At 51.3% G+C, this 27203-nt stretch overlaps 2 protein-coding genes across 5 annotated transcripts in view; both read right to left on the bottom strand.

Moving 5' to 3' along the window:
• AKAP1 (A-kinase anchoring protein 1) lies at nt 1-18283 on the bottom strand. 2 transcript variants are annotated; one of them, XM_054647066.2, is made up of 12 exons: nt 18137-18283; nt 12096-12496; nt 7390-8983; nt 5977-6110; nt 5372-5498; nt 4996-5126; nt 4737-4914; nt 3924-4074; nt 3214-3281; nt 2257-2330; nt 1717-1782; nt 1-1579 (listed from the first exon to the last, which is right to left on the bottom strand). In XM_054647066.2, exons 3-12 carry the CDS (start codon nt 8957-8959, stop codon nt 1520-1522), a joined length of 2559 nt encoding a protein of 852 aa, XP_054503041.2. In that variant the 5' UTR covers nt 8960-8983; nt 12096-12496; nt 18137-18283; the 3' UTR covers nt 1-1519. The 2 variants fall into 2 exon arrangements, with proteins under 2 accessions (XP_054503041.2, XP_054503042.2); XM_054647067.2 differs by lacking the exon at nt 12096-12496.
• Nucleotides 18284-21007: 2724 nt separating this feature from the next.
• The window catches only part of NF1 (neurofibromin 1), a 76461-nt gene continuing 70265 nt past the window's right edge, over nt 21008-27203 (bottom strand). For all 3 annotated transcript variants that reach the window (XM_077188759.1, XM_054646737.2, XM_054646738.2), the window contains one exon: nt 21008-25643. In XM_077188759.1, the coding sequence (XP_077044874.1) occupies nt 25501-25643 (143 nt within the window). In that variant the 3' untranslated portion in view covers nt 21008-25500. The remainder of the gene's footprint in view (nt 25644-27203) is intronic.

Below are 27203 nucleotides of genomic sequence, written 5' to 3'. Positions count from 1 at the left end.
ACGGCTTAAAATTCGAGCTTTAATTGCAATGGAAAGAAACATTCCAAAAGGATATATTTTTTATAGATCTGAGTTACCCAATTTAGTTTTCCTTGGATGTTACTGCAAACATGAACATTAAATCAAAGCATCGACCAGGAGAGAACTCCAAGAAAGGATATAACCATTCCCTAGCAGAAGGGATTGGGCTAAAGGCTGGTGGAGGCCACTGTCCAAATGTGTGATGCCCTGGCAGGTCAGCTCACAGGATGTGAGCACATCCTTGAATCACCTGAAGCAGCTTCTGAGGACTGACTACATCAACAATTTCTGGCAAGTGTCTTCTCTGCCAGCAATAAATCCCAGCTCAATCCATATCTAAAATGATACACATTAGAGGGCATGTCTTTAAGAGCATTAAGTCAGCTTAAATTACTTGAGCAAAATTTTAAATACGTAATAGAAATCTAAAAAGGAGCAACAAAAAAAAATTGAAAGAGAACACCACTGCAAGAGTAATGCCAAGTTGTTACTTTTTTTTTTTTAAACAGATCTGTACAGCAACATAGCAAAGGATGCAGCGATCACAATTTCAACCAGACAGCAACCTAAGGGGACACTAATCCTCATACAGCAGAGCTGAAACACTCCCAACATTCAGATGCTCCAAATAATTTGGCTACCCTAATGCACTCCATACCAGTTCTACCTATGTAGGACATTTTGGTGTGAAAAAGTTTTTGTAAAGTTCCCTTTGTTTCCAGTGTTTTTCTTGTACAAAATATTACAATGATTTTTTAATATATATTTACAGACTTGCACAGCTAGAAAAATATAAACTACAATTGGGCTTGGCAAGCAGTTTCTTTTCTTTAAATACATGACATTTCAGAGCAAAAATTGTAGTGGTAACATCCTGCACTCCAAGCCCCTGCAGGGAGAGCAGATCAAGCCTAAAATCCATGATTGCAGTGAGACACAGGAACACAACTCCTCCACCTCCTGGCGCAAGGAAGACACAAGATGGATGCTGTTTGTGCAGGTTACTGGCACAATACAGAAAAATCCATAACTGAACATTAAATTCCTTAATAACATTCATTAATTTCATAGGCAGGGCCTGTTAAAAAGAGGACAACTGATGTAACTTTTGGGAAAAGCAGACACCGAGTTCGTGGGGCACGACAGAGCTGGAACCAAAGCGCGGTTACCGTCCTGGGGGCCTTTCCCTCCTGCCACCCCCAAGGCTTTGAGATCTTTCCATTTAAAATTTGAGCAGAGGCCAGGGAGGACTTTTTGCTTTAAAGCTACAGTATCTGTCATTATGGCTTTGAACACCCCCTTCCAGGAGATGAGGTATCTGTTCTAGTGAAATGGTAACAGTTGAGCAAAGCGGGTTTCAATGGACCACCAAACTCCAGGCAGGTGTGAGCGGCTCTCCTCGGGGGAAGTTGCCAAACCGAATTGTAACAGTGCAAAACAAGATTTTGTCTTTTGTTTTTTCTCTGCAGAAAGAGTAGTCAAGGCATCTAGGACATTGCTAGTAGTCGAGCCACCGAGCAAACCCTCTTTCCACCAGAGTCCTGTTTATTGACACCACCTAAAGGGAGGGGGAAAAAACCCAAAGAGTAGGTAAGTGAAGAAGCCACAGCAACAAACATTGGTTCTGAAAATTCCTAATCAACAATATAAGGTTTATGATTAAAGAGTGTTCAGTATATACATCAATATACCCACCTCATCTCCCATCAAGTTCCACAGCTGTATCAGTGGCAGCCCTGTGACACTGTCATAATTTGTGACCTGGAAACACAGAAAAACATGAGTGTGCAGCAATTCTGGTGCCAAGTCACTCACGTGGACAGCTACAGCCACTACCAGAAGCACTTCAGAAGAGGTGAGCACTTCTGGACTGCAAGGAGGTGCTGCCTACAAGTCTCTGGGACATCACCAGAGATCCCAGTGCTGCCTCTGGCCAGCTGCAGCCAGATCCCACATGTCCATGGTGTAAAACCAGTGAGGACTGGCAAAGCAGTGCACACCCAGGGGACCCCAGATCTGCTGGACACCAGGCCCTGCTGTGCTCTGTGAACACATTCAGGTTCCCTTCCCCCTGCCTGCATCACAAACAAGAGGGAACACTCATCCCTTCCCAGGCAGTGCTGATGGGAGTTCCCAGGAGCCAGGCTCTGGCTTTGGGGTTTATGTATCACAGTGCAGGGCAGAGGACACCAGCAGGGCCACCAGCAGCAAGGCTTCTCCAGCCAGGGGCTGTACCTGTGCCACAAGGACAGCACCTCTGGTCATCTCACTGACAGCGGCGTCGGCTTCCGGGGAAAAGTGATCCTCATCTGTGGGAAAAGGAGAGCACAGCAAACACATGAGGTCCTTCACAGACTTTACAGGCCAGAAAGGACCATTGAGCTGATGTTCTCTGTCCTCCTAGAGACAAAGATCCCTCACAGACAGCTGATCCCATCCCCAGAGCTGTTGGTTCTGCAGGAAAAGGATGCAGAGCTTCCTACAGCCACAATCATGTAAGCACAAGTAGCTGATGAATCAGGAGGCTTTAAAGACAGCAAAGTACATTTCTGCAGCACCTTGGAGCTGCCATTGCTGTTTTGATCCTCAATAAACTAAGCTCAGGTCCTCCAGGGCTTTGCTGACCCTGCACAGAGGGCACTCCTGGCATTGGGAACCCGAAGTGTCTGTACCACAGGTGTCCAGAACCTGGGCAGAGCCAAGGACAAAAAAAAGCAAACCAAAGTGTTTCTAGGCAGTGACTGACATTCCCCCAGTGCTTGGAGGCTTGGAGTTTGAACACAGAACTTTACAAATCAGTCATTTCAGGAGGAAAATGTCAGGTATTTGTGTGCAGATTAAAAACTAAGCTTGCATTTACAGCAGCTCTATGACAGAAGAATTAGAGCAGTTACAGCACCTACACCCTGCCAGTCCTGCCAACTTGCTGCTTAGGACAGTAATTCATTGTCTCCTCCAAGCAGCAAAAAGCCTGGACATTTATCATCTTTCCCCTGGATTCTGACAGGTTATGCCATGCTAGCACATTTAGAAAAATACAATACAATTTTTCCAGTCCTTCCTCTTGTCACATCAGAGGCTGCACTGGCAATAGGAGGTGGAAGGTTTAGACAGAATCATGGCTTGGACACATCTGGCATCCATGGAAACCCGCAGGAGAGGGACCAACAGTACATCAAGAGCTCCATTTACCTGGAAGTGGCACCACATTGTCAAGTAAAACTTCTGCTCCTTGGAAAGGTAGTGTTAAAAAATCAGACCTTAAAGAAAAGAGAATCAGAGTAAGAACAGGGCTTTAAATCACTCCTACATTCTTCAATGTGACATTGATTAATCAAATTGCTCTTACAGGAATTCAGTTTTAAATTAATGACAGTCAAACAAAAAAAATAAAAATCAGACAATTCTCTCAGCAATCTAAGAGCAGCAATAAATTGTCTGATTAACATGCCAAGCTGGATCAGGCTCCAAGCAAAACCCACCTCCACCAGGGAGGCTGTGCTCCCTGTCTCCCAGCTCTGGGGCACAATCAAATATTTAATGGGCTTGTCTAAGAAACCCCTGATCCAACACAGCTGTCCCAGACAGTGGGGCTGGAGCACAGAGAATCAGGAGCTTATTCCTGGCTCAATCAATTGCACTTCAAGGCCTCCTGAAGACATCCTTTTCCTCAGCTTCCACACTGAAGTGGCAGAAGCTGCCATTTCCTCTCCCCTCCCTTCAAAAAAGCCTTGCAGGATCTTGCTGTGCTCCCAAAAACCCACACTCATTGCTGAGCTGAACCTTTCCACCATTTCCCACTCCAGCTGTGGAAAAACCTTTAAGAACTCAAACTGTACAGACTCCTGTGATTAGGATTTGAGGCAGACATGGCCTCAGGCCATGGGAGAGGATCTATGGACCTGATTTGCCTGAGTGTGTCAACCTTCACTTTATCATATCCTCCATAGTCCACGTATTTGAGCTCCACTTCATCGGTCTCTTCGAAGTAGCTGATGACTTGAGCCCGGAGCCATGCCCCATCCAGGCCTGGAGCTGCACAGATAATGCCAACTGCAAAACACCAGAGTGCACAGAAAAAAGGCTCAGGATAAGTGGATTTCCAAAAATCAGCACTTCAGGCATGAGCAGTGCTGCTCATTTATCTATGGAGAACCAACAGCATTCCTTAGGCTGCTTCCATCTTCCTCCAGCATCCCCCACACACCAGGCCTGCAGCTGAGACACAGGACTGGTGGGTTTTACTCTCAGCTCTGTCTGCCACAACCAAGCTGCCCTGCCCAGGGACCCAGTTCCCTTCCTGTCTCCACACAGGAATACACAACCCCTTTCCACGTGATGCACCCTTCACACCAGGTGCAGACACAGTGACAGACACGGACACAGTGACACTATGAAGGTGTGGGAGCAGCTCCACACTTTGCCAGCAGAAATACCCCAGATGCCAGGTTGACTGGAAATAAGCTGAGACAGGCTTGATCTCACTCTGAATTTCAACATGCAGCTATGTGGCTTGGGAGGTACTCCAGGGATGAGCAGGGTAAGGGAGAGCAGAGCAACATCTGTACTCTGGCAGCAGCTTAAAGATGGGATGACACGTGAGCTATCACATCCTCATCCACTGGGAACTTCCCACACCTGACTCAGGGACAACAGGTTTGCACAGGAGCCCAGAACTTTCTCGACAGAACAACGTGTGAGCATCCATGACTTGCCTTCTACTGGAGTGGGCAGGGTTGGAATTTCGGGCTGGGAGTAGCAGGCGAACATCTGCTGGTCGAGGCTGCGCAGCACGTGGAACGTGGGGTGCGTGTGCTGCTGCAGGAACATGTGCCCTGCATCCACCTGGTGTGCCACCACCACCTCCACAGTGACTCCATCGGGGAGGAACAGCTGCCACGGGGAGGAAAAGCTGCCATGAGTGCTGCTGGCAATGCAAGCTCCAGCCCCAGCACTGCCAGAGCCGGGACTCACCCAGGCGGACACGAGCAGGGAGTGAAGCGGCAGCGGCATCGGCGGAGGGAGGGTGTAGATGTTGGTGAGACACAGCTCTTTGAACTTCTTGCCAATCAGGCTCAGGACTTTCTCCACTTGATGAGAGGTCCCTGGAAGACAAGAATCCCATGGGAAGTGTCTAGCATGGGCATGCTGAGGACACTTCCAGTCCTGTCACTTGAAGAAATTCTACTGCCAGGATCCTCCTGCACTACCTCAACAGTGTAAGTTTTAACAGGTTGCCCAGAGGAGTTTTGAAAAGCAATGGACTCAGAAGCCACTAAATCCATTTAAATTCCTTGCTCATCTAATTAAGTCCCCCAATAGACCATGAATAGAGACACATTCCACTCACCTTCGATGTGACAGACCTGGGAGTCACGGAAATAAGGTAGTGTTGAGACATAAATCTTGGCACCAGATGCTTGTCTCAGGTAGCTCATAAACCTCCCCTGTTTGCCAATCAAGCGGCCAACTAATTCCTTCAGGAAAGGGACAAGAAAGCAACAGTCAGGAAGAGAAACACAGATCAAACATATCTGCTCTCTCACACTCTCAGTTCCACTGTCACAGGCAGGATAAACACAAGACAGTGCTGGACCAGTGCAGAGCTCAGGGGGTCTGGGATGAGTTCAGACCAGTAAGCACAGCTCATTTTGATAACCCCGTGTTCTTAATACCCGGGTACCCTCAAAGCCTCCTGGATGCTTTCAGAGCATTGGACTTCCAGGCTGGAAGGAAGATAATGGGCAATAACAAGTTCACCCAGCACCATTCCCCTGGGTGCAGCTCTGGAGTGCTGCATGCTCACAGCTGTGCACTGGCTCTTCACTGGAGCAGAACGCTCCAGCTGTCCTGGACTGGGTGCTCATCTCCCTGGGGTGGCACAGGGCCAGCAGCAGACCAGGAGGTGGCTGTGTAGGGCAGGGCAGGATGGTGAGCAGGCCAGCAGCTGGTTACCTTTGGGACCTCGATTTCCCAGATAACGAAGTCTGGCTTGCTGGATCCTCCTTCCAGCTTCGCATTCTGGCGAGCCACTGTCTTCCTCATGGCACTGCCACTGTCCACAAAATCCACACTATTTACATCTGAACCTACGAGACAGCACAAGCATTCAGACAGCCCCCAAGACCCACACTTACATTGCCACCCCAAAGGGAAGGGCTGCAGAGTGACCCCAGTGCCAGGTGTGCCCACTATGAGGCATGGCAGGGGGCTGCCTTTTGCCCAAATTTGCCCTATATTTGAAGAAATGAGGTGCAAGAGCTGAAGTGCATTTTGCTCCCAAACCATCAGCCAATACCAGGAACATTTCTGCCTGGGAAAGGCACAAATTCCAACAGCCTCCTCTTGACCAGATCTCAGATACAGCCAGTGTAACACGAGCTTGGTCCTTCCTCCCATTAACAAGCAGAAACATGAAGATCCTCACTTGCTTGCAAGTATTCAGACCATCCACTGAGACCAATGAGAAAAATGAACCCAAGAGCTGCTTCACATTTGCCACATCTTAATGGGTAACACAGCACAGAGGCTGAGAAAGGCCAAGGGTGCAGCTGTTGGCATCAGCTTTGTAGGCAAAGGGAAGATTTAAGACTCAGTCTGGATGTGAAGGTCAGTGGGTGACCTGTTGTCCAGCACTGCCACCTCATCAGCTTTACCTGCTGCATTCCTCTTTCCCCACCTCAGTGTCTCAGTGCCACCAGGCTCCACAACTGACTCCTGGACCTTCTTGTCACACCAGCACTTTACAACAAGGCAATACCTTCTCCTCCTGGCTTACTCTCACTAGTGAAAACATTCAGTGGGTTCAATCCTTCATTGCTGGCAAACTCAACCCCATGTCTTGCAACAAGCAGTGTTCCAACTGCTTTGTAGCAATTACTAGAGACATCCCCTGTCATTAAGGGCTGTTGGCACCACAGGGTCCTACAAAGGATTTTAACATCCCTCCCCAAGGTCACACAGGCTAATGTTTGCTCAGACAGCTTTGCATGTTCTGTGCCAGGCACACATCATCCAGCATCTACAAGGGAAAAGCAGCACAGACAGATGGGGAAACTCCATGAATATTGCTCCCTGTTGGGATTTCTTGGCATGCACCTGCCCCTCCAAACAAAAAGGCTTCAGGGTAATTGCTCTGCAACCAGCTGATTCTATCACAATCCATCAGAGCTCTGCTCTGGCTCCTCCAGCAGCGCCTCAGAACCTGCCTCACCTTCCTGTCAGCAGCAGCCCATGAACAGGGGGTAAGCACCCAGGGGGTCCTGGAGGTCACCAGAAACCACTGGTACAAGGTCTCACACCTGCAAGGTGCTCCCCAGCAATGCTTGTTCACCACAGTTTTTGCAGGAGGATTTTCCAGTCCCTTACCTTCTGAGTGATCTCCATCTGTGCCTGGAGCACTGCTACACTCCTGACTCAGGTCTGGCCCATCCTCTTTCAGGATCCCATTGCTGTAGGGCACCGTGCTGCCCTCAGGCAGCCCTGCAGCAGAGGGGGTCTCCCTTGGGACCAAGCTCTGCTCAGCAGACGTGTCTGGGGCTGAGGATGTGCTCAGTGAGTCCGAGTGCTGCTCTGATGTGACAGACAGCACTGTGCTCTGCAGGGGCTCCTCCACGCTCGTCCCACCTCCGGGGGTGTGCGTGCCATACCCAGAGTCCTCCATGGACAAAGGTGACTTTTCCAGAGAGTTCTCCACACGAGTCCGACCAACTCCTTGGGACTCCCTGCACACGCAGCTCTTCACCTGACAGTCCTCTGTGTTCCCCTGCACGGGGCTGGCCCAGCAGCCGTGTGATGAGCAATCTGCCCCACCCTGACCGTGCTCCCCTGCACCGCTCCCTGCAGCCACGCTCCCATCAGCTGCTGTGGCTCCCTCCACAGGCACCTGAGCAGAGGCAGCAACACTCTCCATGCCCAGAGGAGCCTCAGCTCGGCTGGCAGTGGCCGGGCAGAGCCAAGGGGATGCATCGCCTGCAGAACCCGACAGCACTTCCTCGGTTGCTGCCAAAATGACCTTGGAAATTATCTGTATTGCTACTTGCTCAATTTTCTCAACTTCCTTGTCCAAACTCACTCCTCCAATCTTCTCTCTTTCCAACTCATCTCCTTTTGGCTGTGTGTCCTTTTGACACACTGGTACAGTACCAACGATTGACTCGGACATCTCTTCTTCCCTGGACTGCTTTGGACAGCTAGACTCCAAACTCCCTGGTAACACACTCACTGCAGAATCCTCGTGACCTGATACTTCAGCTTCATTCAGAAAGGCTTGTGGGGCACTGGCTTCTTTCTCCAATCCCAAGCAACAGGCTGTCACAGAGCCAGTATCTGACTGCACAATTCCTGGCATCTGCTTTTCCTTAGGGGGCTTAAACGAAGACTCATCCGACTGCTCTGTGCTGCTGGTGTTCTCTGTGACTCCCAAAGACTCCTGTGTCAGGGGTGGCTGCTGGCCTTGCTTTGCCCCCAAGCTCTGCCCTAGTGTGTGGCTCAATACCTCGTTCTGGTCACACTCTGAGCTCCCAGCCAGCAGAGGGAGAGAGGCATGAGCAGGGACACCACCTCCCTCTCCAGACCCCACCGGTTCCAGCTGCTCACTGGGCCCAGCTGCCGTGGCTGACAGGTCTGGGAGGTGCCGTGAGAGCTCCAGCCTCTCGTGAGCTGGGTGCAGAGGAGAGGGCAGCAGGGAGCTGGGGGCTGGCTGCTCCAGGCTCTCCTCTCCCGACAGCAGAGGCACTCTCCGAGGGACACACGCTTCTGGCCTGGGACGTGCATCACTCTCTGATACTTCCTCCTGCTTCTCCCTTGCAATGGCTATTGCTCGTTTGTTGCAATAGCCTGAGTGTTTTTTTCTCCAGGAATAGATCCACCAGCAGCCAAGAAGCGCCAGCACTCCGGGAATGGCGTACGGGACGAAATTGCGGAAGCGTAAAGCCATCTTACAGAGCTTCAGCAGTTACACCTAGGAGAAACAGAAACACGTTAAAACAGTCCCAGGGAAGGTGGCAGGAGGTCCCATAAGTGCCTTGGGGTATTGCTATTAGAATGGTCAGGCTTGTTTTCCAGCTGCTCTAGAAATTCACATCTCTGCTCTACCAGCATGCCACAGAACAAGATCCTTACCCAAGATTAGTGATATCTGGACATGCCTTATCATTATCCTCAATGATTTCACCCCTCCTCACCTCTGCATTTAATCTCCCCTTGCCTCCTCTGCCTCACACCTCTGCAGGTCAGCCCTGCCCCAGGACAGCCTCCAGCACAGCAGGTTCCTCCAGCACCAGGCTGGGCTCCCAGCCCAGCTGGACCACAGCATTCCATGGCAGGGGCTTGGCACACAGCAGGGCTCCCCAGCTCTCCCCTTGAAAGGCAGCACCCCATTCCTGAGGGCTCTGGACTCTGACAACACACACTTCTATAAAGCCTGAGGAATGCCGCTCCAAAGTTTATTCTACATCCAAACTCACTACACTGACAGCTGCCAGTCCCCTGACTTAAAAGCTGGCAGCTCTCCCTTTCCCTCTGCAAGGCCCTGACCTCCTTCCCACCTGGACACCCAGGCGTGCTCCTTCACTGGCAAGCCTCACCTGAGTCACATGGGGCAGGGCTGCCATGCCTTCCCTTTTCCTTAAGGAATGTCTGCAACTGGAATGCACAGCTAAACTGTTACCACATCCCAAACAGCCTTGCTGCAAAGCACTTACAGTTTATATTTTCACTGCACAGGAATTAAAGCAAAACACCACGTGTCTGAGGGTGCTTACACAGACAGGCTTTAATCCAAACAGCCCTCAAGACTCTTGCCAGCAAGGAACAAAAATAAAGATTGTTTTCAGGAGATAGCAAAATCTTAGAAATGGGAGCCACCCACTGGAAAAGAGCATTATCTGGTTCCTCTTTAGAAGCATAATATTTCTATGACAAGAGAGGACAACCAAGGCAGTTGGCCCCAGTGTGTCTCAACCATAAAACCCCTTCTGTTATCAGGGCTAACACCCCAACCACAGCTCCCAGTGCCACACTCCTTCAGGCCACAATCTCTACAAGGAGCTGATGCATTCTAGGTGAGGGACAAAACCATGCCTCCCTCGGGCTCAAACCCAGTGTCGGAGCCTCAGATAATTTCATATTCACCCCAGATTTCTCACCTCCTCCAGCCACACTCTCCATTCCACAGGAGCATCCACACAACTTCACCCACACTAGCTCAGACTCTGCCTTGCTTCCTGCAGGGCCCAGACACTCAGGCACACAAATGAATGAAAGAATGGCAAAGGCAGGGACTAGAAAATTGCTTGTTCAATCCCAAATTAAAGGTCAGCTGCAGACACAATTTAAGTTCAGTAATATTCCCAGTACATCACAGATAAGGCATTCATGTTGTTCTACACAGAGACTTGCGTGTCCATCAGACATTTGTAGCTGATTAAATAAACTAAGTAACTAAGAAGTAACTAAATCCCAGTTACTCCCAGCTGGTTGTATGCAGTCAGGGAGCACTGCTGAGGGTGAACCCTCTGCTAATGGCAACATCTGGGATCTTAGAATTAAAAAACCAACAAACCTATGCAATAGTGTGGCTGTTCTGTGTTTGGAAGCTGGCAGATGGAAAGGGTGAAGCCTGTACATTCCCAAGACAAAAGGTTCCCCTTTATGCTGCCCAGAACAATGGCACATTGTGAGCTGTGAGTGCTCATCTGCTGCGTGCCCAAGTTGTTGTAATTAATGCAGAACTACCCTACAAGCTGTCTCTCAGGCATACTACAAACCCAAATTAAAGTGGCTCACATAAGTCCATTCCCAGCAAGCATTCCCAATTAAACAGACAGCCCTATTATTATCTGATTCCCTACTAAGTTGCACCAACTGTCCAAACCATAGCCCCACACAGCTCTGCAGCACAGGGAGACAGTTGCAGGATGCCCCAGAGGGATAAGCCTGTCCTAAAGTCTGGCAGACAAAACAGTTCTGTGAGTCATTCTGAACATTATCATCATTTAGGATACAGATCTGCACTCCTCTATGATACCTGGATGAGTGGGGACTGCTGGATTAGCTGACAGCTCCTTGCAATTCTCATTTGATTTCATGTTTTTGATTTATTATTTAAGCCAGAGCTGCATCACTACCAGGATCATGTGAAATGGGAATTCCACATCCTGCATCAGTCAGAGCAGCTGAAAGGCAGTGGCTGGGCACGAGATGCCAGCAGACGTCCCGCAGTGCTGGGTTGGCCGGGAAACAGCTCAACACCAACAAACATCTCCTCACACAGACCTGGCAGGAGGCTCTGGCAGATCTTGCCATGCTGGTCACAGCCTGGCTGCACGTGATGCCTGAGGACAGCAGATCCAACCTGCCCATCCCAAGGGCTGTGACACTGCTCCATGTCCCCTTCTCCCCCAGAGCCCACAGCCACTTCCCAACCTGGCCCAGAGTAGCCAAGCCATCCCCCCGCTGCCATTCTGACAGCCAGCTCAGGACTGCAGTGGCAATGGCATCATTTTAACACGCTGGGGGAAGAAAGCCTGGGATTTTCCTGCCAGCAGCAGGACAGAAAATGGCAACTTGTCAAATCACATGCCCTCAAGCACTGCCAAGAGGGAGGGAGCCCGGCTCAGCAGGGCCTGCACTCTCCCTCTCCGGGCAGGAGGAGCCAGCTGGGAAATGCAGCAGCTCTGGAAAGGAGAGGAGCAGCCTGCAGGAGCCAGAGCCCCCAGAAAACACTGCATGTCCAGCACCATTCCCAAGAGGCAGGGCCCCAACAGCCCTGCACCATAAATAGTGCAGAGCTCATGCACTGGATGCGCTCAGCCCAGCACCAGCCACTTCCACTTCCCTCTGGCACGCTGGGAATCCGGCCTAAATGTCACACCTATCATGGCTGGAGAGCTGGGGATGAGACTTCTCCAAACCGCTACATAATTCCCTCTGCACGTCAGGATGGGATCAAGGCACCAAGGGGAGAGCAGGGGTCAGTCAGCTCTCCAAGTCTGTGTCCTGACTTGATTTATGGAAAACTGCTGGTAAAGAGCAAGGAGATGAGGACAAGTAAGAATGCACACATCACCTACCTGAGAAAAAAGCCAAGGACAGCCAATTTACTCTACTCGTTTACATTAGGGTCCCAGAGCAGTTCTAAGCCACCTTGTTTTCTGGCCAGGACACAGAGCCCTCAGCACTCACAGCCTTATAAGGTCAGAAATGTTCGCAGCACGAGGTTCCCGGGGACGCCAGATAATTCATTCTCCAGGTCCAGAGGAGTTCAGCAAGCACTTGCTCAGAATCTCAGGGCTTTCTACACACAAGGAGGTCTGTTCTGAAGGCGAGCTGGTTCGAGTCTCCACCAGGAGAGAGGCCAGGATGACTCCCAAGTGACTGAGCCCCCATGCTCTGCAGGGACGAACCCTCAGCCGGTCCTGGCTCCTCCGCTTCCCTCTGCCCCTGCACTTGAGAGGCTTCCAAACCCTGAAAGCTGTGGAAATCAAGGCTGGAATTAAAGCCCGTCCTAAAGGATCACAGAGCAAATTGGAAATGCAGCTTCAACAGCAAGGCCAGGATGCCTCCTGACAAACCCTGTAGTTAGTGAAGCAGCACTTGGGAAATAAATACTATCTGGGTGAAAGAGAACTGGACAGGCTGGCATGGTTCAAACTAAATGGGACCACGTGGGCTCTTAAATTTTTCCATGCTAAAAATAACTGGTAGCACATGCTCTGCCTTATAGGAGGCATAAGAGCAGGAGTTAACAAAAACCTAAGGAACTGGGGGCCCTACTGTTAAGACTAAAATAAGAAAAATTGCTGCACTGAAACAGACGTAAGGACTTACATAACCCACCCTTGGCATGAGGCATATTTTCATCGAAAGCTGAACTGGCACGTGGCACTGCATTATTTAACTGCAGCTTCTTGGTGCTTCACACAGGATGAAGGAGGCAGAACATCCACAACACAGGGACCTCCTGCCAGTCCTGCTGCAGCACGTGCTCCCAGCTGTTCCAGCTGCAGAGCACAGGGGGTTTTCTCCCATGCAGGCCAGCAGCAGCCCTGGCCTGAGCTTACAGGAGGGAGCTGTGAAGCCACAGCAGCCTGCCAGCCCTTGCATCACCAGGGTGTCACTTGGCCACCAGATGCCACAGCCTCCCCGGCCCTCTCGGCAGCCAACCCCCACCAAACCCAACACCACCCAGAGGCAGGAGCTCAGACTGCGTGACTCAGGAGCTACAAACGCCCAGAGACAGGTAGGAGCCAGGCCAGCAAGATCCCAAACTGGGTGGCACTTGTTTTAAAAGAAGCCAACAGGGAAGTCTCTCTGTACTTAACTAATTAAAGGCAAGTGCTGTGCAGCAATTTCTGCTTCAAACAGTAGCACTGAAAGACTAGAACAGCAAGAGATAGCCCTTGAGCAACACCACCTTTTCACAGCCCAGTAAACATGGGCTATGAGCCCAAGGAACAGGCTCCTCTCTGAATGAAAACCACCAGTGAAGCCACTCCACAACCTTAGAACATTTAAGGACCAGCAGTCTCCTATTTGCAGGAGGGTAAACTGCGACTTAAGTAGAAGGCTGAAAAAGCTGGTTGATGTAGAATTAAACTAGTGCTCTGGAACAAGAAACACCATTAACACCAGGCTGCCTTTTATCTCTGAGATAAAAACTGCTTTCAGTGTAATCAGCATCAGTGCTGTTCCTACAAGAGCTCAGTCCCCCCTCGCAGCTGGAGCTGCCACACCGATTGTTGGTTCTGTGTTTCCCCCACTCAGCAGCGCAGCCCTGGCCCAGCACAGCTCCTGCAGCAGCCTTTGCACCAGTGCACCTCCCAGAACAGCTCCTATTTATTTCCACACTCAGAGCTTTACAATGAAAGCATCAGCTGGGCCAACCTGTAGGGTTTTTTTAATAGATGTTTTGAAAATTAAAAAGCTCACGAGGACACAAACACCAGCCCCCAGCAACCCTCAGCACTGCTCTCATGGACTCAGGCAGGGCCTTGAGTGCTCCTGCTCTGCAGGAATGAACAGTTTGTAATTAACATTAATCCTATTAGGTTATTGAGCTTCATACTGCTCTTGATATCTTATTACCTCCCTGCTCCAGTTGTTTCATTATTTATAGTTTCCTCACCCAAGTTAGTGTTTCCGTCTGAATACTCAACTGCAGAGAGCTTTTTCTCCACTTTCTGGGAAAGTCTTTCAGATACATCAGCAAGCTTCAAAAACTGCTTCTGCACCACTTTACCTGTGCCCCCACAGTACAGGTAAAGCAGCTGTTATTACCTTTATAACCTATCAACACATTACGAAGGTCTGGATTTGGGAAAAGTTTTATCTTTCACACTCTGCATTTTCACTCAGGCTGGAGAACAGAACAAATTCTTTTCCAGAATTTCAGAATAAACACATCCAATAATCAGCCTTTTGTGTTTGCTTGTACATAAGGAAGCCAATGCAGCCCTTCCTATGGGTAACACAGTGTAGTGGCCACTACATGCACAGATTATAAATGAAGATTTAAAAGCAGCCACCTGAGTCAGATGCCTGGCATCTCTATCAATTTCCACAGAACAGAGACTAAACTAACCAAGGGCTTCCAATATACTCTGCACAGGAGACAAAAACAAGCTTGGCTTTTCAAGGAGACAGAACGGGGAGGTTTCCAGCAAACACACTGATAGGGCTGCAAGAGCCAGGAGCAGCAGAGACCAAACAGGTGCCCAGGTATCTGGGGAGCAGCAGCAGCTCTGCTCACGGGATGTTTGCTGGGCACAGCCACAAGACCTTGACAAACAGCTTCCCAAAACAAGAAGCACTGGGCTCAGGCAGAAAGCAGAAAGCACTGGAGGCTGGTTGGCAGCCTTGTGACCAAGGCTCGGCTGGAGGAGAACTGCAGAAGCACTCAGAGAGGGAGGGCAGCAGCCAGCAGTGAGGAGGATGCCCTGTGTGCATTCACCTGTGCTGGGAGGGAACAGCAAAGGCTTCACTCATGTGAAGGAGCAGCAAGAACTTGTGTGCATGAACAAGGGCTGTGAGGAGCGGCACAGCACACGCCAGCCTGACCACAGAGATCTCCACGTTCCCCATCCCCAGGTTCAGCCCCAAGCAAAGCTAATGCCTCTGATACCAGAGGCACATGAAAATCATGAACTTTTGCCAGGAACTGCTGCTATTTATACCCAGAGTCAAAAATCAGCCACAGCACATGGCAAGTTTCTCATCCTCAGTGCCAGGTGGCAGCAGAGGTCAAAAGCAACCAGGACAGGTCTGCAGCAGTGATTTGTTTGCTCAAGAATGATTTTAAATGGTATTTTATGAAATAGCCATCTCTGCTAGTAGTGATGTACAGGACCCAAAAATCCAGTTAGCTTCCAGCTGACAAAATGCAGGACCAAAATCCACATAGTGGACAATAAAGAAATGTACAGTGAGCCAGCTGAAGACAGAACACTTGAAAAGGCAGTTTGGGACATGCCAATATCTCCCCTTCTAGCAATCCCCGTGGGAAACAAATGCAACAGCTTCAATTTCCAGGAAATATTAAACACGTGAAGAATAAAATAGCTTTTTCTGAATATCTGAGCACGGCTGCCTGAACTTAATCATCACTTCATGAAGTCTAACCAGCCATTTGCATTAAGAGCTCCACAGAAGCACTGCAGTTAGAAATCAGGATTTTAAAAAGGCTAATCATTAGATCTGAAACATGAAACAATTATAAGTAATTAATGCTGCAATTAATGCTTTTTATTAGCTCTAGATGTTGCTAGGGGCAACTGGGATACCAGCCCCAATCCTATTACAGGCTCCCTGGACGCTAGAAATACCTTAAATCATTTTTTCACATGAGTTAAGTGCACATGAACAAGGAGAGGCACAGCTAAGTGGGCTATGTTGCTTTAGAAGCATTATGCTCTTCAGATAACTGCTCCTGCAGAAGTGCACTTGCTCTCCAATCCCCCTGCAGCCAGCCTGCAATGTTTTCAGAGTGAAGAGAGAGTCTCAGCCATCACAAATCAAACTGCTGCTGGCTCTGAGAGCTTTGGCTGCACTCCTGCAGCAAACTCCTGCCACAGGCAATCTGCACCTTTGGGAACAGACAAATCGTGGTGGATGTGAGCTGCAGGTCCTGTCACCTCACACCCTGGGTAGTGAGGGCATTCCTCTGCCCCCATTTCAGGCGTTGTGGAGTGTCTAGGTTAAAGCCAAGGCTTCCTAGGCAGTCCATAATTTCCAGTATTAGGATCTCAAAGCATCTCCAGCATTCTTTAAAAAGGAATCTGGTTCCTAGGATAGGTTTCTAAACCAAGGCTGAATAAGGAGAGCACTCCCAAGTACAAAACAGCTGCTAACACACAACAACTGAGCTCCTGCAGTGCCATCCACACAGACCCTCCAGCCCCAACATATCATTAGCTCCATGTCTGAGAGCAAACAGCCTGTTGCAGAAGATACTGCTACAACTGCAGTGAGAGACTGACCTGCCTAAACCCCAGGAGAGCTTTTAAAAGTCCTTCAAGAGCTCAATGAAACTTAAGCAGAAGCTGAAGGACTGTCAGGTGAGTAAGACCAGGACAGGAATTGATGCATGAATGGATTCCAGTGGATTCCATCCCACTTCAAGCACTGCCCAAGCTCTACAGACTTCTCCCTCCTCACTTACTTGAGAGCTGTCATTCCCTCCAGCACATCCGCACTGTGCAGCAAGCACACCAGGGCATGGAGAACGAGACACACAGCGAGGCTGTGCTGCCCTTTTCCAGAGTCACAGGCCCAGCACCAGGTGACAGGTACAGCAGGTGCCTGCACAGCCCCTTCACCCCTCACACAAGCAGCTCGTTGCAGAATGAGGAGGTTAAATGACCCGAAGTGGGTCACACAGCGATCCCAGCAGAGGAGCCAGCTCTGCTCAGCTGCTCTGGCAGCTCTGGCCAAGCGCTGCCGAGGCCAGCCCGGGGATCCGTGCTGCACTCCCCGCTCCACGTGCTCGGCCCGGCCACTCCGAGCGGGGCTGTGCTCGGTAGATCATTCACAGCCACAAAGTTCCACCAGCGCTACACCTTCCACAGCACCAGCCAATTCCTTTCACCTGAGACAAAGTCCACAGGGCCCGATAACGCTCGGCAGGTGCAGCACAACCCCGGCAACACAGGAAGGCTCGATTTCTGCCGTCCCACAGCCCCGGCTTTGCCCAACAGGTGGGCTGCAGCCAAATACACCTTTAGGTGCCATTTCCTGCTATTATGGATAACATCCATGAAGAGGATGCCCTTGCTGAGATGCCTGTCCACTCTGTGGTCATGGCCTCACGGGATTATGGGACTGCAGTAAAGAACTCAGCCAGGCACAGATCGAGCTGCCCATTTCTGGAGCAGGAGTTACTTAGATCTCCCTTGCTTCAATCAGAGGGAAGAAGAAAAAGAGAGAGCAAACAACAAGGATTCGCCCAGGAAAGCAAGACACAACATCACTTCCTCAGTAGCAATATAATTTAATTCCTCTGCTCTCACCTGTATTCCATGCTGGCTTACGAACAAAAGGAGCCACTACAGCACATCAGAAGTTTTGCAAATAGCACTTTTTACGGCCATTACTATAACACAGGCAAGGCTCGCCAGACCAGACAGCATAGAGTGCCTTAATCTTCACCGCGACTCCGCGCCGCCCGTGCCACCTCCCGCCCTCACGGCGGGCGGGCAGCCCCGGCCGCAGCGCTGCCCTCAGAACGGGCGAACCGCCCCTGCCGCTGCCGCCCGGGACCGCGAGCAGGACGCAGAGCGGCCCTGCAGGGCCCGGACCGGCCCCTCACCGCCCCCATCCCGGAGCAGGACACCGAGCTGCCCCGCGGGGCCCACACCGCCCGCTGCCGCCCCGCATCCCGACACGCACGGCCCCCGCCCGCTGCCCACGGCCGCGGTCACGGCGGGGCCGGAGCGCTGACCTTGGGCCGCGCGGGAGCGCTCCCGCCCCGGCCCGAGCGCCGGCACCGGGGCAGGCACGGCCGGGAGCGCGGCGGGGGGGCACCCTCAGCGCGCCCCGCAGCGCCGCCGCTGACAGCCACGGCCGCGGGCCCCGCCACTCCGCCAGCGGGCGGGCGGCGGCCCAGGGCGGTACTTACGGATGCTCCGGCGCGGCGGCGGAGCCCGGAGCGGTGCCGGGCCCGGTCCGGAGCGGTGCCGGTGCCGCCCCACGTGCCCCGGCCGGGCCGCCCGGCTCGGACATGCAGCGACACCGCCCCGCCCCGCCCCGCCCCTCTCGCGAGAGCGCCGCGTCCCGCGAGACTCCCGCGCGCGCGCGCAGCCCCGCCCCGTGCCCTGAGGGAGCGGAGCCGCGGCGGCGCCGGGGTCGGGCCGAGACCGGGATCGGTCCGCGGCCGGGATCGGTCCGCGGCCGGGATCGTGCCTGGGGCCGCTGCGGGGCGGGCCCGAGGCTCGGGGAGAGTCCGGACGCGCCCCCTTCCTCCCCTTCCTCCCCTCCTCCCTCTCCCGCGGTAGTCGCGGGACGGGCGCAGACAGGCCCTGTGGGGCCGCCGAGGCCCAGCCCGGCCCACTCCCGCCATGTCCCTCATCCCGGGCCTCTCCCGGCCTCTGCCCACAAGGGAGTTCGTTTCCCGCAGCACCGCGGGTCCCCGCAGCCCCGCTCCCCGCCTGGCCCCGGGGTTTGTGCCGGGTGCCCCGGTCGGGCCTTGGGCACCTCCACAAGTCGCTGGGAATTGCCTGCTAACACAGCCACACACCCAAGCAGGTGAATCTGAGCTTTAGACAGAGTTTTACACGAACGTTTGTCTGGTGGTGACACATTAGTGAGCAAATATTAGCCAGCAGCTACCGCAATGGTTTGGAACTGCGGGGCTGAACTAGAATGAGAAATGCAAATCTCTGTTCAGGCAAAGTTATTGCTCAGTTGCAGCACCACCAAGTTGGAATTAATAGAGACTTTCCATGTTATTGTGTAGGACTTGTGACATTTCCCCCCAGGGCTTTTGGCATCCTTGCAGAAGATCCAGTGTGTGACTGATTTCTCTGTCCCGTGGAAGCTCTGAGGTTTTGGGGGGATGCACAGTAGAGCAGCATGGCTGATTGCTGCTGGCACTGCCACGCTCAGTGGGCTGTGTGACAGCTGATTCACTTGGAGGAGACTGGGAAATCATCGATGCTCTTCAAACCTGCCCCTTGCTTATTGACACGTGCCTGCAGCAGGCGGTGGGTATGTGAGAGTGTAAATGAGTAACTTGGAGAAACCACAGTCACGAGCAGGATTGTCCTTCCTAAATCACTGATTTGTCCAAGTATTTTTCTGTGAAAAGTTCCTGATTTGCCTCTATATTTTTGTTCGGAGCAGTCGGGAATTAATACTAAATACCCACTTAAAAACTCCAAATTGTGTCACACATGAAGTGGAAAAATCCATCGTTGTTGAGACTTTGCCCTTTTGATGTCCCTAATCTGAGGCCCTCAGAAGTTTTTCCGTTAAGAATTCCCAACCGACAGCCACCCTTGGCTGTTAGCGTTGGGCAATCCCGGCGTGTGCAGTGCCTGGTGGTCAAACATCAGGGCTTTGTCAAGGCCACAGCCACAGCCTGTGTCAGACACACATGGGCACCAGAACTGCTGAAACCCCCTGCAGTTTCATTCCCCCTGTCCTCACAGCCCGAGGAGGAGGAGGAGGAGGAGGAGGAGGAGGGCTGGATGAGCAGCTCTTCAGCATTTGCACCGTGTCTTGCTGCACAGCCAGCTCTCCTGGGCAGACCTTGCTCTCCCAGTACCTAACTGGGGGTGGAAGCAGCAGAACAGATATTTCCAGTTTGTCTGAAGGACAGTATGCTATGAGAAAAAAACCTAAAATACTATTTAATAGTTCAGGGGGATTTTCTTGAGCTCTCCTGGCTATTTATAGCACTGTTATTTAAATATCCCAAAAGATCCTGTCATCAGAGGTTTTTTCATGATTCCTTTGAAGAACAAACCCATACTTATTTGAACAAGTCACATCATGAGAGTTGTTTTTGTACCCTTTCCACCCACACAAGCCTAGGAGTGATTTTCATTTGAGAGCTTGTTAAGCAGAGGAGCAGCCAGCTGAAGAGCCCCTGTTGCAAGGCACAAAGGACTCCCACATGAGAACTGTAGCTTGGGTAGGGGGACTGGCATGTCCCTGCTCTGAGAGGGGCACAGCTGCAGGAGTTGGCTCTGGCCCTTCCCTCTGGCACACAGGTGGCTCATCCATCACTTAGAGCTGAGCTCAGGTGTTCTGTCCCTGTCCTTGGAGCGGCCCAAGGGGAGCACAGACACACGTTTGGTAATGGGGTGAGTGACCAAGCAGAATCCAGTCCTACAAGAGGACCTAAGGGAACAGGTGTCTCACCTGGGACAGTGCTGGGGCTCCTTCACCAGCAGCTCTGAGCCATCCAGCTCTGAGCCATCAACAACTTGCTTTTCCTCCTTGTGCAGTTTTCACCTCCAGAATGGAATGCATTCCCCATTCAAGTAAATTCTGCATTTTTACTTTATTATTTTCCTCTGTAAAATATTTCAGCAGCATCAGCTGGGCAGGGATTTTGAAGCTATTCCCTTAGACAGAATTGCCTGCTCCAACAGGGCAATTTTCCCCTAAATACAGTTTTTCCAACTGCACATGTAACTAAAAGAAAACTTTCCTTTCATTTCTTCCCTGTGGCTACAGTGTAATTGTGCTCTCAAGTAGCAGGGAGGCTCCACTGTCCAAAAGAGGAACTTTAGGAATGTTTTTGACAGCAGTGATTGAGCAGGTGCTGCTCAGGAGCTGGCTCCTGCCTGGATCCCACTCCAGGTCCAACTCAAAACTAAGGAACATTTCCTCCGAAGTGAAGAAAATGAGATTTAACAGTTCACACACTGCTGCCCTTCCCCTCGTGCAGCCCCAGCTGGCAGCAGGAGCACAAGAGGAATCACCTGTCCAGGTGTCTGCAGGTCTGTCTGTTCACCATGCAGGAACAATAAGATGTCTCAGAAAAAGTCAATGCAGTCACACTTTAATGTGTCTTTACATCCTTTTACGATTCACAAAGTCAGAATATAAGTACTTATACACTTTTAATGGGGAAGTAATGTATCCCCCTAAAAGAAAAATAGATGTGATTAATCATTTGTCAGAGAAGTTGCCTGACAGCTGAAACCTCAAGCTTCTAGGCAAAAAAAGCTCAAATAGACAAATTATACTGAATTGTTCTTTAAAGACCAAGCAGCTGTTTTATTACAATATTAAATTTACATTTTAAAAAGAAATATTCTGATTTATTATTCAGTTATGATAATCTTATTGAAGTGACATGAAATTCATGACAATGGGCTTTTTTCTTCCTCAGTCACCGCAGGCAATCTCAGATCTGTGCAGGATCCCACACCCAGAGCAGCACCAGTCTGGGAAGACAAACCCCAGACACTCAATTTGAACTGGAATCTTCATTTCCCCAGAAGAAGTGGGGTGTTGGGCTCTGTAACTGGGCTGGGTGCCTTGGTTCAGCCCCAAGGAGACCACCCAAGCTTGTTCCAGCAGAGAGAGGACATCAGTGTCCACCACCTTCACCCTGCAGCCCCGCAATGACCTTCAAACAACTGGGAGCAGGTTCAATTTACATTTTACTTCAAAAAAAAAGGGGAAGTACATACATGAGGGGAGGATGGGGTGAACAATAATTATCTGAAAGCAGGTTTCCACCATTCTGACCCACAGCTCCCAGCAGCCGGGGAGCAGCGGCCTCTCCAGGCTCACCCCCTGGCTCTGACAGCACAGCCAGGACTGGCGGCAGGGAAACCCTTGGGCAGCCGAGGCCGCTGGAAGCAGTGAGATCATACACAGGGTGAGTGTGTCGGACACAGCTTCTGCTTTAAATGATGGAATGCACCAGCAGGAGGGAGAGGAGTAGTTAACAGTTACTAACACTAGAATAATCAAATTTGTATGTTATACATATACAGCAACTAACTGCTTTACAAAAAAAGCAAAATAATACAATATATTGTCACATGTATTTACAGTGTAGTAAATATACTTTTCTGTCAAATTTTACACAAAACCTATTTACAGGTGAATATACTGCATAAAAAAAAAGGTGGGACCAACACTCTGAGTGACTGTCTGTGGTTTGTTGCATAACAATAGGACGTGCTTTGTGACTTCGGAAAAAATTAACCTTAGAATGAAACAGAAAAAGCCCTAAAACCTACAACCCGGGTCAGGTCAGAGCCAGCCCTGGCATGAGCCAGGGGCTCAGCCCTCAGACTCAGTGAAATGTTCCCTGTCCTGGGAAACCTCATGCACGGGAAAGCAGAAACGTCGGCATCATTACAGGTAGGTTATACACTATTCAAATACTACTGAGTTATCCTTAAGTCAGGGAAAGTACAAACACAAACAGAATGTTAATTGTCTTTACAGTACTGAGCTGTGGTCAGTGTGGGGCAGGGAACGGGCTCTGAGCCAGGGGGCACACACGCTCCCGGGAGGGCATTACATGGTCCACGTGTTCCAATGGGATTTTTCTGAATTTTCAGTTTTCATGTCAGAGCACAGGGATTCTGGGGCTGCAGCTCCAGCCCTGCAGCAGAGCCTGGAGCAGCAGAGCCTGGAGCAGCAGAGCCTGGAGCAGCAGGCACTGCCAGTGGCCCGCGGGCTGCCTGGAGCGTGGGGCACTGGGGACCCTGGGATGGGGCTCCCTGTCAGGTCAGGGCTCACACCCACACTGTCACCAGCAACAACCTGCTGGTCACCAGAGAACAGAGCAGCAGGTGGGGAAAGGATGGAGCAGCCCGGGATGGGAGCAGAGCTCCCAGGGATGGGATGGGATGGGATGGGATGGGGAGTGCTCAAACAGGGAAAGAACAAAGGAAGGAGGATGTGAGAAAGAAAAAGAGGCAAATCCCAGCAGTGGCTGCTGGGGGGAGTGGGAGAGCAATGTAGTGACAGTAAGGCACTCAACAACTAATTACTGATGGGAGTTTAATCATTACACAAAGGCCACGGTTCCCTGGGAGCCAAGCACAAGCTTCCCAAGCACCAGTACTAGGAGACAACGTTCCTGTCTATCAGGGCACACCTGATCCCAAATCCAACCCTGGCCATCAGCAGTCCTTACACCCCAGTTCACCTGTTACCTGACACAGGTGTCTGATACCTCTGCTCTGCCAGAGTCCAGGCCCTCTCACTGAACCTCTCACACAGGGAAAACTCCAACCCACTCTTTCCAGGAAAGAGGAAATTCAGTTTTGTTCACTGACTTTAGGAAGAGACCATTTTTTCCAGCTGGGACTGAGAGCCTGGAGTAGTTCTCACAGGGAAGGTGACTTTGATCCCTGTCCCCTCTGCTGCCACATCTCTGTGCTGCAGAGAACACAGCAGTTCTGATGGAGGGACACTTCTGACATGGGCGATGCAGACAGTGAAGGGCTTGCTCTCTGCCCAAACAAAGCCAGTCGGGCAGTTCCTCTGGAGTTACTGTTCCTGTCTGCAGGAGACCTGCTCATATGAGAAACAACTGAAAACAGCACACCACCTTCACAAGAGGTTGTTTTCCTCCTACATACAAATCCTCAGGCTTCTACAATTCCTTGTCCTCAGCAAAACGGGAAGGGCTGGAACCAGCTCAACTGGGCACAACCCAGTGCAAACCCCAGTGACACCAGGGGTGGCTCCTCACAATTTGAGTTGTGAGATGACAATGGTTTCTAACCTGGGGACCCCAAACCCAAGGCTTGAGCCCCTGCTCTGTCCCTGAGCCCAGCTCAGCCTCGTGGCCCTGCTCAGACCCCACTCTGTGTCTCCAGTGACCACGTTCCTGCCCTGGCGCCTGCACCACCCGAGTGAGGGGATTTGGGTAATTGCACCAGTTCATCTTTCTAGCCTGTTTATCCCATGACTGCTAATTCTAAGTTTTCCTCTTGTTTTGGCAAACTACTTGCATATGAAGTTTGTGTTCATAGTTTTTCCAGGACTGTAAACAAATTAAAGAAATTGTTATTTTATGAATCAATACAATAAAGGTATTTTTATTTACATAAATGTTACATTGTTACTGTGTGGATACATGGGAATTATGTGCTATAGCAATAAATTGGAACCCTTAATTGTACCATTCTCTAATAATTTAGCTGTGGAGTTTGATTTACTGAAAGCCACTAACGATTGCACTGGAGGACTGGCTTTTACCTAATGGATATACTTTTTTCCTTTAAAGCCACTGAAGGATTGTTAATTCCTCCCCCAGCAGAGGGATCTGAAACCGGGGAGCGGATCTGTTTCTGAGCAGGAGCTGAGCGAGCCCCGGGGACGCGGCCCCTGCCCGGACTCCAGCTCGCCCCGCCCGTGCCCGCGGGCACTGGCACCGCAGCGGGACCAGCCCCGGCACCGGCACCGGGCACCGGCTCCTCCCCGCCAGCCAGCGGCTCCTCCCCGCCACCGCAGCCCCGGCAGGAACCGCAGCCCCAGGTCTGTGTGAGCCCCCAGGAGCCCTGAACCCAGCCCGGGACGGGACTGCGCCTCCGCCAGGCCTCCCTGGATCGGACACAGTGTCAGTTATTGAAACTCATGTACCTTGAGCACACGTGGCTGTTTGTGTCCCTGCTCGGGCAGCACAGGGGCAGCTGTGCCACACACTATCCCCCAGAGCCGGCTGTGAATCCATCCCATTTTCCCTCCATTCCCAACTGGATATTCTGCCAGGATCTCTTGAAGGTGCACATTGTTGGGAAGAGCAGAACTAAAGCAGGTGCTACAGTGACAGCTCGAGGCTCAGTTCCCAGGGATTTTCCCCTGTACAACTTCCTCAGGGAAGATAAAGTACAGCCAAAAAAAAAAAAAAAAGCTTTGGGGAAAAAAGCCAGTTTGTCCAGTCTGGTCCATGTACAGTCCAAGTGTGTGAAGCTTGGTCTGGGGAATGAGGGACTCCTGCAGCCTCCTTTTCCTCTCCCCTTTATTGCTAATTACCTGAAATTTAACCTAATCCACCACTTCTGCTAAGCTCCTTGTACTGCAGCTATCATGAACTTCTTCTCAGTGTGGTAAAAAAAAAGTACACAGCTAAAATCTTATCGTTTGGATTAAAACCAGGGTTAGAGAAACTTCCCTGGCTCAGGAAGCCACTATTACCTTGAGGCGTGCAAACGGGGTTAAGGATCAACACTTCCCTTAGCAGGAACACCTGAGGCCAGAGCAGACATGGCAGGGCTGGGGAATGGCTTTGGATTCGAACAGGACGCGGCTCTGCAGCGCTACCGAACTCCAGCCTCGCCCGGGGCACAGGCGTGGCTCTGAACACGGCTGGAGGCCAGCAGGGGGTGAAGGAAGGCGTTAACTCAGGCAGTGGGTCAGGAGTTGATCATCTGGCAACGCGGCTGGATGGGAACTGTACAGGTCAAGTGCAGCATCACACCCGGTGGAGGGCCCTTCGCGAGGGGCCGCGCGTGTCAGTCAGGTCCGAAAATAAAAAATAAAATTAAAAAGCGACAATCACACGATCTTTTTGATGCTGTGACGCTTGAAGCTGCCGGCGCTTCGCTGCTTCTGCACTTGGCTGGCGGAGCCGTGGCGCATCCTCCCGCTGTTGGCGTGGCCGGCGGTGGGCGAGAGCTCCACGTTCTCCTTGTCGATCCCTGCGGAGACACGAGCGCCGCGCTGAGCCCGCCGCCGGCAGCCCCCGAGCCGCACGGGGACCCCGGCCCCGCCGAGCGCCGCCCGCCTCGCCACCCCCGGGGCGGGTGTAAAAAGAACCAAATACGATTGTGGGAGGGAAGGGCTGCAGAGCCGCTCGCTCCGGCCCTCCAGCCTGTGGGGCCGGCAGGGGGCAAAGGCAGAGTAAAACCAAGAAAACTTGGCTGTCCTGCTGGAAACAAGTCTGCTTAAGTGAAGGAAGGAGGAAAACACAAAACAAAGCACCAAACTGACTCTTAATGAGTAAAGAAACAGTTTCCAAAGGAGGGTTTTGAAAGGACACAGGCACAGAGAAACTGAGGCTGGGACTCTTCATAAAAACTGTGCTGAGTTCAGCCTCACCAGTGGCAGGAAGAGGCTTGTGGGGCTCAGGATGAGAATGGCACCAGCCAGGTTTGTGCCCACAAACTCAGACCCTTCTGAGAAGCTTTGCATGTCCTCTGCAGGACCTTGTCCTTCAGAGCAAAACTCTGTTAAGCTTTGCTAAAAGTCTCCCATCAAACAAACCTCAAAACTGAAGTGCTTTAGTGAAGACCCCCAAGCTGACACAACAGCACCACCCAATGCCAGCGTTAGAGCCCTCAGCAGTGGCTTTGGGCACTGTCAGTGCACACCCAGCAGCCCAGAGCTGGGCCCAGTGCAGTCCTGCTCCTGAGCAATTGCTGCTCTTGATGCTGGCTCTGCTGTGAGTTCACCCCTGCAGCAGCCCCTCCATGAAGCTGCCACACTGAGTCTGTCTGGTGAGTGCTCACCAAAACCTCACACCCATGGGACAGGTGCAGCACCAGCAATGGAGAGCAGGATAGGTGGTTTTATGCAAGAGGATACAACTACAATCAGCAGCAAAAATTAGGATGTCTGACAGCAAATAGAAAGGTGAGAAAAAAGTTCTGTTATTGTAAGTGACATATCCACAATTCTGTGCAAGAAATTAATTGGTGTTGGCATTAGTGAGAACAAAGAACACCTTCCACACTCAGCACAGGGACAATGTGAGGGCTCCAGCCAGAGGCTGCACCTTCCTCTCCTTGTGTGGGTGGCAGCACAAAACTCCCAAACTATGCTGAGGACAGGGACAATCCATGGCATGAGCAAAAAACCCTCTTCTGCAGCTTTCTCTTAGTTCTCCACACAAAGCAGAAATGCAGAAGCACACAGCTCCTGATTTCCTGCCCCACTGTCTGCTGCAGTTCAGTCCAAACTCGGGTCTGTCTGCCCGTGTGTCCCTGCAGGCAGAGCTGGGTCCTGGCCAGTCTGAGGAGCTCACACCAAACAGTTCATTTCAGCTTCACACGTGCAGAGGGTGATTTCCATATTAAACATCCCTCTTGTTACCAGATTTATTCTCAAGGCTGTGGGTGACTTTGTCTGCTCTACCACCGGGTATTATTGGCATCCCCCAAGAAATGCACCAGCTTAGCACTTGCTGAAGCCATTCCCGTGTCAGAAACTGCTCCTCATGCCACAGCCCGGCCCTGACGCAGCTCAAGCAGCATTCGTGC

The sequence above is a fragment of the Agelaius phoeniceus genome, chromosome 20 (assembly GCF_051311805.1).
Source record: "Agelaius phoeniceus isolate bAgePho1 chromosome 20, bAgePho1.hap1, whole genome shotgun sequence".
NCBI lineage: Eukaryota > Metazoa > Chordata > Aves > Passeriformes > Icteridae > Agelaius > Agelaius phoeniceus.
This window is presented reverse-complemented; position numbering and strand designations above follow the sequence as displayed.

Bases quoted from the DNA above. Each gene is read 5' to 3' on its own strand.
- AKAP1 (XM_054647066.2), bottom strand. From the start codon at position 8,959: ATGGCTTTACGCTTCCGCAATTTCGTCCCGTACGCCATTCCCGGAGTG. The intron at 6,111-7,389 runs GTAAGGGACTGG...GCTGTCTCGTAG, and splicing joins AGATGGAGATCACTCAGAAG to GTTCAGATGTAAATAGTGTG. The intron at 4,915-4,995 runs GTGAGTCCCGGC...TCCCCGTGGCAG, and splicing joins CCCTGCTCGTGTCCGCCTGG to CTGTTCCTCCCCGATGGAGT.